Raw genomic sequence first — 15281 nt, 5'->3', positions numbered from 1 at the left:
TACAGCGTAAAAATTCCCCATTTTAACAAAAGTAAAAACGATGATACAAACCACGTGGCGTTTTGCTTTGTTAATTACTCCCGTCAGGCAGTAATGCATTCGATCATGTCCGTCCGTGTGTGTGTGTGCGTGTGTTTGTGAACAAGATATCTGGAAAAGTTCTGAATGGATTTGGATGAAAGTTGGTGGGATGATTGCCCTTGGGATAAGGAAGAATTGATTAGTTTTTGGGGAAGCTCAGGATATTATTCCGGATCCAGGAATTTTTTGAAGGATTTTTTTACCATTGGAAGATAGGGCTCAGCAGCGGCCACCCACGGCAGGAGTATGCGCTGTCCTGAGTGGCGTTCTCGTTGCTACTTGCTGACAATAATTTATCTCAATTTTCCCTTCAGGTCTTCAAGACAGATGTTCACCACCATCTTAGATGGTCCCCAATCCAAAAGAATGATATTATTTTTTTACCCTCGTTAACCCCAAACCAAACCCTCCTCCTTCCAAATTTCTAGTTTCCTCCCATAATAGCTTCCTTGTATATCCATCCAGCCTCTCCTGCCCCTCATTCCTCCCCACACACATTGTCCAAGTCAACCTTTATCTTGTCCACTTCATGCATCCTCTCCTGATCCTCATACCTCTCCACACTCATTGTCCAAGTCAACCTTTATCTTGTCCACCTCATGCATCCTCTCCTGCCCCTCATTCCTCCCCACACACATTGTCCAAGTCAACCTTTATCTTGTCCACCTCATGCATCCTCTCCTGATCCTCATACCTCTCCACACTCATTGTCTAAGTCAACCTTTATCTTGTCCACCTCATGCATCCTCTCCTGATCCTCATTCCTCCCCACACCCATTCTCCAAGTCAGCCTCCACCTTGCCCACCCCATGCATCCTCTCCTGCCCTAATTCCCCCCCACACCCTTTGTCTGTCCAAGTCAGCCTTCACCTTGTCCACCTCATGCATTCTCTCCTGCCACTCATTCCTCCCCACACCCATTGTCCAAGTCAGCCTCCACCTTGCCCGCCTCATGCATCCTCTCCTGCCCTCATTCCTCCGCACATCCATTGTCTGTCCAAGTCAGCCTTCACCTTGTCCACCTCATGCATTCTCTCCTGCCCCTCATTCCTCCCCACACCCATTGTCCAAGTCAGCCTCCACCTTGCCCGCCTCATGCATCCTCTCCTGCCCTCATTCCTCCGCACATCCATTGTCTGTCCAAGTCAGCCTCCATCTTGGCCTTCAACTCTGCTATTGTTGTTTCTCTCCCTCTCCCAAATATCCCTTTTCTGCTGTTGTATTCTGATACCTACATTGTACTCATTTTAGTTCTTCCACGAGGCTCGACTGTGCTTTACAACTCCAAGTGACATCCACCCCCCGGACCTCCCCCTCCCCACCCAAAAACATGGCGACTCGTAAGTGTAATGACGTCACATGAGGGTTGTGGGTAGGGGGAGGGAAAGGGGGAGGGGTGGAGTGTTCGTACGAGGAGGTTTTCGAGGTGAAATGGAAATAACACCTCCTATCAACAACAACAACAACATGCATTTTATGGCCATTTTCCCTGCTAGAGCAGGGGTTAGCCTTGCGGTCCCTATGACAATCTTCTCCATTTTGCCCTATTTTCTGCATCTCTCCTTGTTAACCCCCTTGCCTGCATTTCTTCTTCCACCATCTTTAGCCAAGTCTTTCTCGGTCTTCCCCGTCTTCTACTTCCTTCTACATTCATTTCCATCACTCTTCTCAACCAGTCACTTTCATCCTTCCTCAACACATGACCAAACCATCTCAACCTGTTCCTCTTCACAACATCAATCACAGGCTCTATTCCCATCATCTTTCGCAAATCATCATTTGTCTTCCTCTCTCTCAACGATACTCCGCACATCCGTCGAACCATTCGCATTTCCACCCTTTCCAACCTTCGTTGCTGCTCTACGTTCTTTACCCATGTCTCGCTCCCATAAATCATAAAACTTCTCACACATGCAGCATACACCTTTCCCTTCAGCTTCAATGACACTCCCCTCATCATCAGCACGCCACTCAATTCCCGAAACTTCTTCCATGCACATCTCACTCGAGCAACCGTTGCCGAGTCTGATCCACCTTCTCCATTCAGCATGTCTCCGAGGTAGCAAAATGTTTTCACACCTTCCAGCTTCACGCCGTCTCCAAGATCCAACTCAACATTTCCTCCATCTGCAGCTCCCTCTGTGCACACCTTACATTTGAATGTAGCTGCCACACTGGTTAATGACCCTCTCAGACCACTACATTTTTGATGAACCCACTCAGCGCACATTGTACACTGAATGGAGTTCACTCCGACACCCTTCCTACACACAGCACAGGGCCACTTCCCAGTTCTTTCCACCTCACCACATGCTTTACCACTTGCCATCACCTTCGTCTTTCCGATGTTCACCTTCAGACCTTTTGTCTCCATACATTCCTTCCACGTGTTCATCTTTTCCTTCAGTCCATCCATACTTTCCGCAATCAACACCAGATCATCTGCATACAACAACTCCGACGGTAAACCCTCCTTTACGTTCTGAGCCAGCACCTCCATCACAGCTACAAATAGTAGTGGACTTAGTACCGACCCCTGATGCACTCCCACCTTCACCTCAAACTCACCACTGTTCCCGTCCTTCGTCCTTACAGCTGTGTGCGCTCTTTTGTACATTGCCATCACTACTCTGATCAACCATTCCTCCACTCGTAACTTCCTCAATGCCCATGTCAATACTTTGCGTGGAACCCAATCGAATGCTTTCTCCAGATCAACAAACCCAAGAAACAACTTCTTCCTCTTCTCCATGTACTTCTCCTGCAACTGCCTCACAATGAAAAGCGCGTCTGTCGTTCCTCTTCCTGGCATAAATCCAAACTGCATTTCGTCGATCTTCACTTTCTTCCTTATCCTCCTCTCCAACACCCTTTCCAATACCTTCATTGCATGCTCCAATAACTTTATCGCTCGGTACGAGCCACACTCCAGAGGGTCACCTTTCCCCTTGTATAGAGGGACGAGGGTACTCAGTTCCCAACCACTGGAATGCGGCCTTCTTTCACCACCAGATTACAGATCTCTGTCATTCTCTTCACACCCCAACTTCCTGCTGCCTTCAACATATCTCCCACAACTCCCGTCGGCCCTCCCGCTTTTCTACCCTTCATTGCTTTTATCACTTCCTCAACTTCCTTCTCAGTTATCTTCTCTGCCGGTCCTAAAACTGGGTTACTCTCTATGTTGCCATCCCATTCATTCTCTGTATTCAACAGCATTTCCATATATCTTTTCCATCTTCCTTTAATTCCATCTGGGTCGACAACGATTTGTCCCACTTCATCCTTCAAGCAGCTCACCCCCATCACATCACACCTCTCTTTCGCTATCTGCTTTGCAATCCTGAATACCACTCTGTGACCCTCTTCCGAATCCAAGCGTTCTCTGAACATTTTCCTACATGCCTCCTGCGCCTTTGCTACCTCTTTCTTTGCAGCCTTCCTGGCGGCCTTATAACTTTCATGCTCTGCTGTTTCTGCTCCCGTACCCTTCGCCTTCTGCCACTCCTTGAACTTCTTCCTCTTCTCGTCAATCCTCTTTCCAACTTCATCATCCCACCACCATGTTTCCGAGTGCCTCGGTGGTCCTTTTGTCCATCCACATACCTCACCAACAGCTCCCAACAGACTAGCTTTCATTGACATCCAACCACTTTCAAGCTCAACCACATCATCCTCGACCCTACTCAGCCTCTCTTTTAATGCCTCCCTTACTGTCACCTCTTTCAACCTCCACACCTTCATTCTCGGTTGGTACTTCACCCGCCGAGCTCTCCTCGCACCTTTCACCCTTACGTCGCAGCCAACCAAGTGGTGCTGTGAAACAGCCTCCTCCCCCGGGATCACCTTTGTGTCTCGGAGGTGCCCCCTATCTCGCCTACGCACCATCAGGTAGTCAACGGTTGTCGTCGACCCACCTGACGTGTATGTAACAAGCTTATTATCCTCTTTCTGGAACTGAGTATTACAAATCAACAAATCAGCTCCATCAGCAAACTCCAAAATCCTTTCACCTTCTCCATTTCTCACACCATATCCGTAACCCCCATGAACTCCGTCAAAACCATCCATACTCCTTCCCACATGTCCATTTTGGTCTCCTCCTACCACAACAACTTCCTCATCTTTCACGTTTTCCATCAGCTTCTCTATCGCACACCAGAACTTGTACTTCTCTTCATCGCTCCGACCAACCTGCGGAGCATATCCCGAGATGACGTTCACCAAGAGCTTTCCAATCATCATTTTCACCATCATCAACCTATCACTCACTCTAGTCATACTCACCACACTGTCTACAAACTCCTCAGAAAACAGGACACCAACACCATTCACGCCCTCCAGGCACCCTTGCCACACAAACTTGTATTTCTGTCCCTGCCTACCCTTCACCATTCTCACACCACTTCCCTTCCATCTCGTCTCTTGCACACAACATATGTCCACTCTTCTTCTGACCAATACTTCCACCACTTCTCCTGATCTCCCTGTCATTGTCCCTACATTCCATGTCCCAAACCTCAGAAACCGATCTCCACTTCGGGCTGTACCCTGCCCACATGTAGTTGTAATTGTCATGGTTCTCTTTTTGAGGCAATGTTTTTTTTTGTTTTTTTTAAACCTCCTATCAAGAAAGCATTTTAAAATCTGCATTTGTGTGTATTATTATGATGGAAATAGAATGAGGAAGTTAAACCATTCTGCTTCCTCAACCCACCTGGAAAAGCAATTCTTCTTCCCCAAAATAAATAGCGGTTCATTTATTTCAATATTAATTAATAGCAATAATTAAGACTAAGTATCTAAGATTCTGATCGTGCTGAAACTACTCATTGTTGAAGTACAGGACGCTTACGTCACACAATGTACGACGTCATAAAATGGACTGTGACGTCACATAGCTCGAGCACTGCAGACGAACAATCATTTGAATGTGGATATTTCGCTGTGCAGACGTGTTTTCGTCCGCTGCTCGATTTTTCATTGGAGGTTTTTCGAATTTATTTCGACATTTGAAAAAATAAAAGACGGCAAGATGCGTCTGTTTGAGAGGAAAACGCAACCAAGGTGGGCCTCCCTCACACGGGTTAAAACAATTACATTATTAACTTAAGTGCATTTTGTGTTGTACATCGTGCAAATGAATTATTGTTAATTCTTGGAATAGCTACTTTTTGTTCTTATTCTTTCCACACCTGTGTTGCAAGTAGATTGGAGAGCGACATCCTTTGTGATGCTTTTCTAGGCGGTGTATATTCGGAAATAATGTTTGACAGGGTGATATTAAAATGGAAATGTTGAAAGAGAAACTATTGAATATATAGCAAGCGTTTGCTGAATCTAATCGATATGAGAAACGGGATTTAAAGAGGCTCGGCATTATTACACGGTATGTGAAGAAGAAGATGAAGGAGGAAGAGATTTTTATTTTAATGTAAATGAGTTTGAGTTGTATGATTTAGATTCGTGGAGATTGGTGGTGGTTTGGAATCGCAGGTGTTCGGCACTGCGATGGGCTCCCCGATGTCTGCGGTGGTTGCCAACATGGTGATGGAAGAGCTTGAGATCCGCACCATCCCATCCCTCCCAACACAGCCACGTGTCTGGTTCCGCTATGTCGATGACACTTTTGTCATCTGCCCCAGCCTGGCTGTTAACTTAATACAATCCAGGAGGGCATCAGTGAAACGTTTACTTCCATCAAATTTACCTGTGAGGAAGAACAGGATGGGTCGCTTCCGTTTCTGGAAGATCATATCATCATATAACAGGATCATATCATCAGCCTTCCTGCTTGCTTCGTCGCTGCGGCACATGTCCAGAGTAAGTTGTAATGTGAGATCTCTCTCAGCCATTAGCTTTCGACGCACCTCTGAATCAGGTATGCCCGTGATGATCCGAATAACAAACTGTTGTTCAACAGTCCTGGTTGAGAGATCACAAATGGCAGCAATCCCCTTTCGTGCACAATAAAATGAGTCGGAGGTCTCTCCATCCCCTTGGTGCCGCTCATGAAAATCAACCAGATCGTGGATGATGTGCCGCTGTCCTCGTAGATGATGTGCCGCTGTCCTCGTAGATGTGCTTCGATGCTGGCGAGAACATCCCTGACAGAAAGTATGTCCGATGTGAAGTCGATATCAATGGCATTCTTGAGGACTGATCTCATGCCCAATGTCAGGCAGTTCCGGGAGTTACTAACTGCTCACGAGCTTGCACACAATCGAGACGTGTGATGACGTAGTTATCATCCCATTGTTCTCTCCATGCCATGAAATCCCGAAAGCAAGAGGGCTGTCAGATGCTTGTGATTGGCAGGTGGTGGCAGACCTCAAGGAGATGTTAAAAGTTCAAGGAGGCAGAGATGAACATCTGAGTTTATTCAAACAACACAGAGACCGAACACACAAACCTTCGGCTGCAGGGCATTACACTGGTCAACAACATTTTAAACGTTTTATGGTTCTAGTATATTTTGAGGTGATTCTAACCAACATGAACCTGTAGATTTCGATGATGATATCCAATTTTCACCAGCACATCCAGTTTTGGAGAACCAGAATACCACAGAAATACCACTTCATTTGAAATTCACAAACCTCTTGTTGACCCTGAGAAGGTATTCTTACCACCACTTCATTTGAAACATGGTTTGATGAAGAACTTTGTGAAGGCCATGGATCAAGATGGTGATGGCTTCCACGACTTGTAAATGAAGTTCCAAGGCATTGTATCTGAGGCCAAAGTAAAGGCGGGTGTTTTCAATGGTCCTCAAATTCGTCTTGGACTTACTAATCAGGACTTTGTAACGAGACTATCTGAGCTGGAAAGCGTTGCTTGGGATAGCTTTGTGGCTCTTGCTAACAATTACCTTGGGAATTTTCGAGCACCAAATTATGAAGAGCTTGTGGACAAGATGTTGAAGAGTTACCAGGGGCTCGGGGCTCGAATGTCACTCAAGATACATTTCTTCCATTCTCATCTGGACTTCTTTCCACAAAATATTGGCGATGTCAGTGATGAACATGGAGGAAGGTTTCACCAGCAAATTGCCATCATGGAGACTCGATATCAAGGCCCATTCAATCCAAACATGATGGGCGACTACTGTTGGACTTTACAGCGTGAAAGTGATTGCTCCGACAAACGCGCAAAAGTAAAGTTCAGAAGCACTTTTAATGTGATGTAAATAAAAACTTAAAGTTCATATTATTTTTTGTGATATTTTATAAAGTTCATATTATTTTTGGAGATTTACATTTTTTTATGTGATGCAAATAAAAACTTAAAGTTCATATTATTTTTTGTGATATTTTATAAAGTTCATATTATTTTTGGAGATTTACATTTTTTTATGTGATGTAAATAAAAACTTAAATTTCATATTATTTTTTGTGATATTTTATAAAGTTCATATTATTTTTGGAGATTTACATTTTTTTATGTGATGTAAATAAAAACTTAAAGTTCACATTATTTTTTGTGATATTTTATAAAGTTCACATTATTTTTGGAGATTTACATTTTTTTATGTGATGTAAATAAAAACTTAAAGTACATATTACGTTTTGTGATATTTTATAAAGTTCATATTATTTTTGGAGATTTACATTTTTTTATGTGATGTAAATAAAAACTTAAAGTTCACATTATTTTTTGTGATATTTTATAAAGTTCACATTATTTTTGGAGATTTACATTTTTTTATGTGATGTAAATAAAAACTTAAAGTTCACATTATTTTTTGTGATATTTTATAAAGTTCACATTATTTTTGGAGATTTACATTTTTTTGTGATGTAAATAAAAACTTAAAGTTCACATTATTTTTTGTGATATTTTATAAAGTTCATATTATTTTTGGAGATTTACATTTTTTTGTGATGTAAATAGAAACTTAAAGTTCACATTATTTTTTGTGATATTTTATAAAGTTCATATTATTTTTGGAGATTTACATTTTTTTATGTGATGTAAATAAAAACTTTAATTTCATATTATTTTTTGTGACAATAAATAGACTTATTGAGACTTAATCAAGAAATCTGCATGCTCTAAATATTTTTTTCACACTTATGATGTACGACGTCAAGGTTACGTGATAGCGAAATGTTATTAAAGGTCAGATTCTGATTCGTGGGCCCCAAATTAGTTATAAACAGTTGAAAATATGTCAGAACCAATTTGGCTGTTGACCAGTGTTATCGAGCAATTGACTCCGCCTACCCGGAAACGGAAACAGGTTTACATAATACGTCATGTGTAATACAAAAGGGTTTGCAGTATCCAACAGGAGAGACTGCATTTCTTGATCGGCTTGGATTGTGTGGGACAGAAAGAAGGAGGATGTGTGACGGAGTGGCCCAGGTTGCCTTCAAACGCTCCAAGTTTATGGAGGCACGTCGAACGGTGTAGGTTGAGGTTGTGGCTGGTGGTTCATTTCAGTCTAAAGGGGTAGTTACTGAGCACGGAAGAGAAATGGAGGTGTGTGTGTGTGTGTGTGTGTGTGTGTGTGTGTGTGTGTGTGTGTGTGTGTGTGGTGCAGGAGTGGGTGTGGTTTTGCATGAATGTGTTTTTGTTTGAGTGGTGTAAGGGTAGGTAGGTTGTGAGTTTTCTTTTTTGGTGTGTGAGTGAGTGGGTGAGGAGCTGTGGATTCTGGGAACACAAACACACATGTGACCAGGTGTGTTTTGAAATTACACACACACATATTTATATATATATATATATATATATACATATATTTGATCAAAGGGCAACTTAATTTCAATTTGATTTTACATATGAACACCACAACACGAATGGGAACATGAACCTCACACATTTATTTACATTTGAGCAGAGGTTGGCTCTGAAATCGGCAAATTTTATCGAATCTTATCCCAGGCTCAGAGTAAGGTAATTGTTTTAGTCTGTCTGCCTGTCTGTCAGTAAAATAAAATAGAAAATCATTTCAACCAGAAAACGTAGTTTTTAGTGACGTCATGAAATACAGAAACACCAGGTACAAATAACTAATATAATGTGTTAAACAAGGTCATGTAAAAGACACTGCATCAATGGTGGAAAAGATCCGGAAATTTTTTTTTTGACAGCCTAAAATCCTCGATGCAATTGAATTATATACTTGAACACTGTAAAACACAAATCGCCTTTTTGACGCTTCCAAAAACCTCTAGTTTGGTAGATCAAGGCATGCTTTGGGGAGCACACTTTAATCGTGTGCAAACTGTATGGTGATGGTGATGGAAAATTTAGTACCAGCTTGCTGGGATGAATGTGCCGGTGTGTGCCACGGTTTAGAATAGGCGCACTGTATCCCTGTGTGTCTTTGGAGGCGACTAAAGGGTTGGTGTCAGGAAGGGCATCCGGCCATAAAAACATTGCCTCAAAAAGGGAACCATGACGATTGTCATGGGGCCCGCAAGGCTAACCCCCGCTCGAGCAGGGAAAATGGCCTTAAAAAAAAGGGGGGGGGGGGGGGTCCCCGATGAAAAATATTTTTTGCGAATTGGTGGAGCACTTGGCCACAAATGTGGAAGCAGGTCACATGTTATCTATCTATAATTCCAGTAATCTCTGTGTGTGTGTCTGTGTGTTTGTCTGTGACCGCTGTTTCTCGACAACTACCGGTCCGATATACTTGAAACTTGCCAGGTATATTGCTGGGGACCCGAGGATGTGCCTTTTCAAGGTTTTAAATTAATCGCAGAAGTAGTTACCGAGCTATGTCCAAAAAACGATTCAACCAATCAGAGAGCAGCGAGCTATCACGTGTGCCGAACGTGGCGAACACACTCTGCCTCGGATGGCACATTTGAGAGCGTATTCATTTATTTCCCGTCGGCAAACTATGTTGGCGCTATATTGGCGTTAAACTATGTTTTAAAACGAATTAAAACGAATTTGCGATTCTTTCGCTTTCCTGCGATATGCGACCTTCCGGACAGTCAAATGAGGACGTCACTTCCGGACTTACGTAGCGGCTAGCGGGCGCCATTTGGAGGAGCTGGGAGGACTCAGGCGTGATAGAGTGAGACTGAGTGAGTATATCAAGACAAGAACAAGATCTAGAAGGAGGTATGTACGGTGCGATTCATATAATATATTGTTTAGTTATCGTCGATGAGGAATTTGGGGGCCCGATTAACTGCAGCGCCATCCGAGCTGCGGCGTCGGGACGATACATTCATTGTACGGTAACATCACGCACTTACGGGCACGTCCTATATATATAGTACGGGCATGCCCTAGTGTATGGCAAATGGCGCAAAGTCGGGGTCCAGCTGCATATGATATCTGATTTAACACATTTGTATTACATAGTGGATTTCAGAGTATGTTGTTTTTCAGGGAACCAAAGCAGAACGAATCACCTGGTTTTGATTACGTCCGTTTGAATGAGTCTCTCTCTTCAGAAGACGGCAGTGAAATCCACTCGCTGTCCACTCCACCAAAGAAAGCCACTCTTTGGAAGCGTCTGAAGTAAATAATTTTATCTTCTTCATCTCCACTTTTTTAAACTTGTTTTTGGATACAGATACCTCAAAAAATGTTCAAGAAACTGACTTTGCAATCCTTCTCAACCTAGGTATCAGTGCTGGAGACGTGACCAGCAGGGGAAGGGTTGTGGCCACGATCAACAGACTGTGTAAGTAAGAGAAAATATCCCTTTGGAATGTCGTGACATGAAACATACTAGCAATATAAATGGTATTCTTTTGAGGAAATAGCTAACCCTACAATGTCTCAGGTCAAAAGTTTTAGAACGCCTCAATTTTTCCAGTTTTTATTGAAATTTACGCAGTTTAATATCCAGGGAATAACCTGAAATGGTACAAAGGTAAGCAATAAACTGCTCGAGGTCCAAAAAAAAGTTTAGGTTCGCAAAAACAGGAAAGTAATGTAAATTGCACAGTTATATTGTAAAAAAAGGCCTTCTTCAGGGACAGGTAATGGGTTAACAACTTGCAGCTGTTCTGCAGCAATGTCGATTAAATTAAGCCTTGAAAGTTGTTGCAAACAATTCCTACAATTGTCGCAACCTCTGCTGATTACTTGATTACAAACCCTTTGTCTGGACAAAAGCAGTATTGGAACAGACTGTTATTACACCCTCTGAAGCATTATTTGGACAATATTGCACTGCAGGAAATAGTATATTGGAAACTGGAGGAAACTGACAGGAAGAGGTCTGGCAGACCCAAAGCCACAACAGAATAGGAAGACAAGTTTCTGAGAGTCAACAGCTTGCGTGATAGGCGGCTCACAGGACAACAGCTTCAAGCACAGCTTAACACTGGTCGAAGTAAGCAAGTCTCAGTTACAACTGTGAAGAGAAGACTTCGAGCTGCAGGTTTGACAGGTCGAGTGGCAGGAAGAATGCCATTGCTGAGATGGCAAATTAAGAAAAATAGGCTTGCCTGGGCCATGAAGCACCGCCAGTGGATTACTGAAGACTGGAAGAAGGTCTTATGGACCGATGAATTAAAATTAGAAATCTTTGGTTCATCACGCAGGGTTTTTGTAAGCCGTCGAGGAGGCAAAAGGATGGTTCCTCAGTGTGTGACACCAACTGTCAAACATGGAGGAGGAAGCATGATGGTCTGGGGCTCTTTTGCTGGATCCAGAGTGGGCGACTTGCACAGAGTGACTGGCACCCTGAACCAAAAGGGCTACCACAGCATTTTGCAGCGCCATGCAATACCATCTGGTATATGCCTAGTTGGTCAGGAATTCATCCCACAGCAAGATAATGACTCTAAATACACCTCTAGGCTATGTCAAAACTACCTTCGAGGAAAAAAACAAGACGGTAGGCTTCAATTAATGGAATGGCAAGCACAGTCTCCAGATTTAAACCCATCGAGCTAGTTTGGGATGAACTCGACAGAAGGGTGAAAGCAAAGCAACCTACAAGTGCAACACATTTGTGGGAACTTTGCAACAGTGTTGGGAAGAACTTCCCGAACAATATTATTATTATTTTTTTTTGTATACAAGATCGAGGCTCGTGAAAGAGCTAACAATAATCACAAAAAAGACAAACCGACACACAAAACACAAAAAAACAAGGGGAGCGGCAGACAAGATGGGGAGAGAGGGGGAAGGACACAAACACAACATTTGAGAGCAGGGACATCGGGAGGACTTGGGGGGAAGTGGGAGAGGAATAAAACATATGAACGCTGCAAGGACTCTGGGGTGAATTACCGGGGGTAGAAAAGATCAAGGTTTTCGATGGGGGAAGATAAGAGATGGTGGTGAACAGCTGTTTTAAAGACCTGGAGGGAGGAGTGGGATTGAATGGAGTGGGGGAGTTTGTTCCAGAGGCGGGAGAAAAGGGGAATGAAAGAGTGAAGGTGAGCAGAGAGCCTAGACTTTGGCAGTTTAACCATAAGAGGGTTGCAGGCAGATCTTGTGCGACCTGAAGGAATATTTGGGGGACAGAGCACAGAGAGAGCTGGGGGAGCAAGGCCAGAGAGGATTTCCAGATTTGATTTCCATTGTCGAAAGAATGCCACGAGTGTGTTTGGTGGTTACATCTGCAAAAGGTGGCTACTTTGCTGAGTCAAATATTTAAATTAAATTTTGTTAAACAACATGATTCTATGATTTCTTTTTATCTCCAATTGTTTATTTGTTCCATGCTTAATTTCAGAGTACATTGAGACATTAAACTGCGTAAATTTCAATAAAAACTGGAAAAAATTGAGGCGTTCTAAAACCTTTGACCGGTAGTGTATAGATATATATATATATTGTAACGGTTTGAGAAGTGTAACGAATTTGAGAAGTGTAACGAATTTGAGAAGTGTAACAATTTTGAGAAAGTGTAACGAATGTGAGAAGTATGGTTTTGTTGTGTGTAACTGACCCTCGTAATGTAAAGAAAGGTCGAAGCTCGTCCTCTTAGTTAATTTCATAAACCTACACCCAGGACACCATATATCCTTTTAAATAGTTAGTCTGTGGTGGACACGAAAGCCCACTGGCGTGGTGACATCATTCCGCGCACCAAGTGGGCGGCGGCCACGCCCGAGGGGTAGGCGTGGCCTGAGGATATACACGGGGCACGCAGCCCGGAGCGCGCTAGTGTTACAGTGAGCTCCTGAAATAAAGACGCTTATAAGTTACCGCTTGTCTGCTTCCTCCTTGCTCGCAAGCGGCGCGCGTAACGCCGCGCTTTACTGGTGACCCTCGACGTTGGATCTGCCGGAGCGATCCTTCCACACACGACGCCATTGCCAACAACGCAATGTCGATTAAACTTCCCGAATTTTGGGAGGCCCAGGCCGAAGTCTGGTTCGTCCAAACCGAAGCCCAATTTCAGCTTCGGCGCCTCACCGGCGACGACACGCGCTACAGCCACGTCGTCGCCTCCCTCAGGCCCGGCACGGCCGCTCGAGTTGTGTCCGTCCTTCGCCACCCACCGGACGGCCACAAGTACGAGGCACTCAAGCGGCTACTCCTAGCCACGTTCGGCCTCACGGACGACGCACGGGCTGACCGCCTCCTGGATCTCCCCGAGCTCGGCGACACGCGCCCGTCGGTCCGAATGGACCATATGCTGTCACTGTTGGGCGACGAAGCCCCCGGTTCTCTATTCCGGGCGCTTTTCCGTCGCCAACTTCCAGCGCAGGTTCGCCTCGCGTTGGCCGGGACCGGGCTAACGGAACCCCGAGCATTGGCAGCCGAGGCGGACAGGTACTTCGCGGTTTCGGACACACGGGCGAGAGTCAGTGCGGCCGTCACGGACCTCGAGGCTGATGCTGCTGATGATGCTGATCCACAGCATCAGCTTACACAGCATACGCAGCATGCTGATACGCACCTCGTGACCGCCGCCACGCCCCGCCCACCGCCGCGGCGAACACCGCCACCGCGGGGAAAACCGCCAACTCCACCGGCCTGGCGGAGCCAGCCGCACTCCTCCAGCTCCACCACCTGGTGCTGGTTCCACGCCAAGTTCGGCCACGAGGCTCGGCAGTGTCATCTGCCATGCTCCTTCAACAGGTCGGGAAATGCCCGGGCCGGCGCTCAATAGTGGCGATGAGCACCGGCCGTTCGAGCAGCCTGCTGTTCATAACGGACACCTTATCCGGGCGCCGTTACCTGTGAGACACGGGAGCGCAGGTGAGTGTCGTTCCCGCCGGTACGTCAGACAAGCACGCCGCAGGTGGGGGCCCCGCGCTGCTTGCCGCGAACGGGACGCCCATCCGTACGTACGGAAAACGCTGCCTGTCTCTGCGGTTCAGAGGGCAGGTTTTCCGATGGACGTTCGTCACCGCCGACGTGCCCATGGCACTGCTTGGCACGGACTTCCTGTGCGCTAATGGGCTCCTGGTCGACGTAATGCGCAGACGTCTTGTCCAGGCCGAGACGTTCAGCTCGCACGCTTGTGCGCTGCCCAGCTCGTCAAGCAGCTCAACGAGCGGCTTACCAAGCGGCTTGCCAAACGGTTCGGTTCCGGCCATGTTGATCTGTACGCTTCCGGCAGCGGACGAATTCACCCGCCTCCTCGCCGGCTTCCCGGCCCTCACGCGGCCCACCTTCTCGGCAGGGGCCGTCAAGCACGGGGTGGGCCATCACATCCCCACCGTCGGGCCACCGGTCTATGCCCGGGCACGCCGCCTCGAGCCGACGAAGCTGGCGGTGGCAAAAGCGGGGTTCGCTACCCTGGAGCGACTCGGCATCATTCGGCGCTCGGAGAGTGCTTGGGCGTCGCCGCTGCACATCGTGCCGAAGCCCGGCGGGGGATGGCGACCGTGCGGGGACTATCGCCGTCTCAATGACGCCACCACTCCCGACCGCTACCCCGTCCCCCACATTCAGGACTTTTCCGCCCGTTTGGCGGGCATGTCCTTCTTCTCGAAGGTGGACCTCATCGCGGCTACCATCAGGTCCCCGTCAGGCCGGAGGACGTCCCGAAGACGGCGGTCATCACGCCATTTGGACTCTGAGTTCCTGCGGATGCCCTTCGGTCTGAAGAATGCGGCTCAGGCATTCCAGCGACTGATGGACAGCGTCCTGCGTGACTTGGATTTTGTCTACGTCTACCTGGACGATATCCTCGTCGCCAGCGCGTCCCGCGAAGAGCACCTACGCCACCTCCGCACGCTCTTCGAACGCCTGGGCCAGCATGGCCTGATTGTGAACCCGCAAAGTGCCGGTTCGGCATCGCCGTAATCGATTTTCTG

At 46.1% G+C, this 15281-nt stretch overlaps 1 protein-coding gene across 1 annotated transcript in view; it reads left to right on the top strand.

Annotated features, from left to right (window-relative positions):
- Positions 1–15281, top strand: part of LOC137424208 (uncharacterized) — a 48233-nt gene that overhangs the window by 12407 nt on the left and 20545 nt on the right. The window contains exons 2-4 of the mRNA XM_078773581.1: positions 5799–5904; positions 10435–10566; positions 10673–10732. Of these exons, the coding sequence (XP_078629707.1) occupies positions 5799–5904; positions 10435–10566; positions 10673–10732 (298 nt within the window). The remainder of the gene's footprint in view (positions 1–5798; positions 5905–10434; positions 10567–10672; positions 10733–15281) is intronic.

This window comes from Myxine glutinosa, chromosome 3, assembly GCF_964187855.1.
Source record: "Myxine glutinosa chromosome 3, kmMyxGlut1.1, whole genome shotgun sequence".
NCBI lineage: Eukaryota > Metazoa > Chordata > Myxini > Myxiniformes > Myxinidae > Myxine > Myxine glutinosa.
Note: the sequence above shows the minus strand (reverse complement) of the source record. Positions and strands in the feature narration are given on the sequence as shown.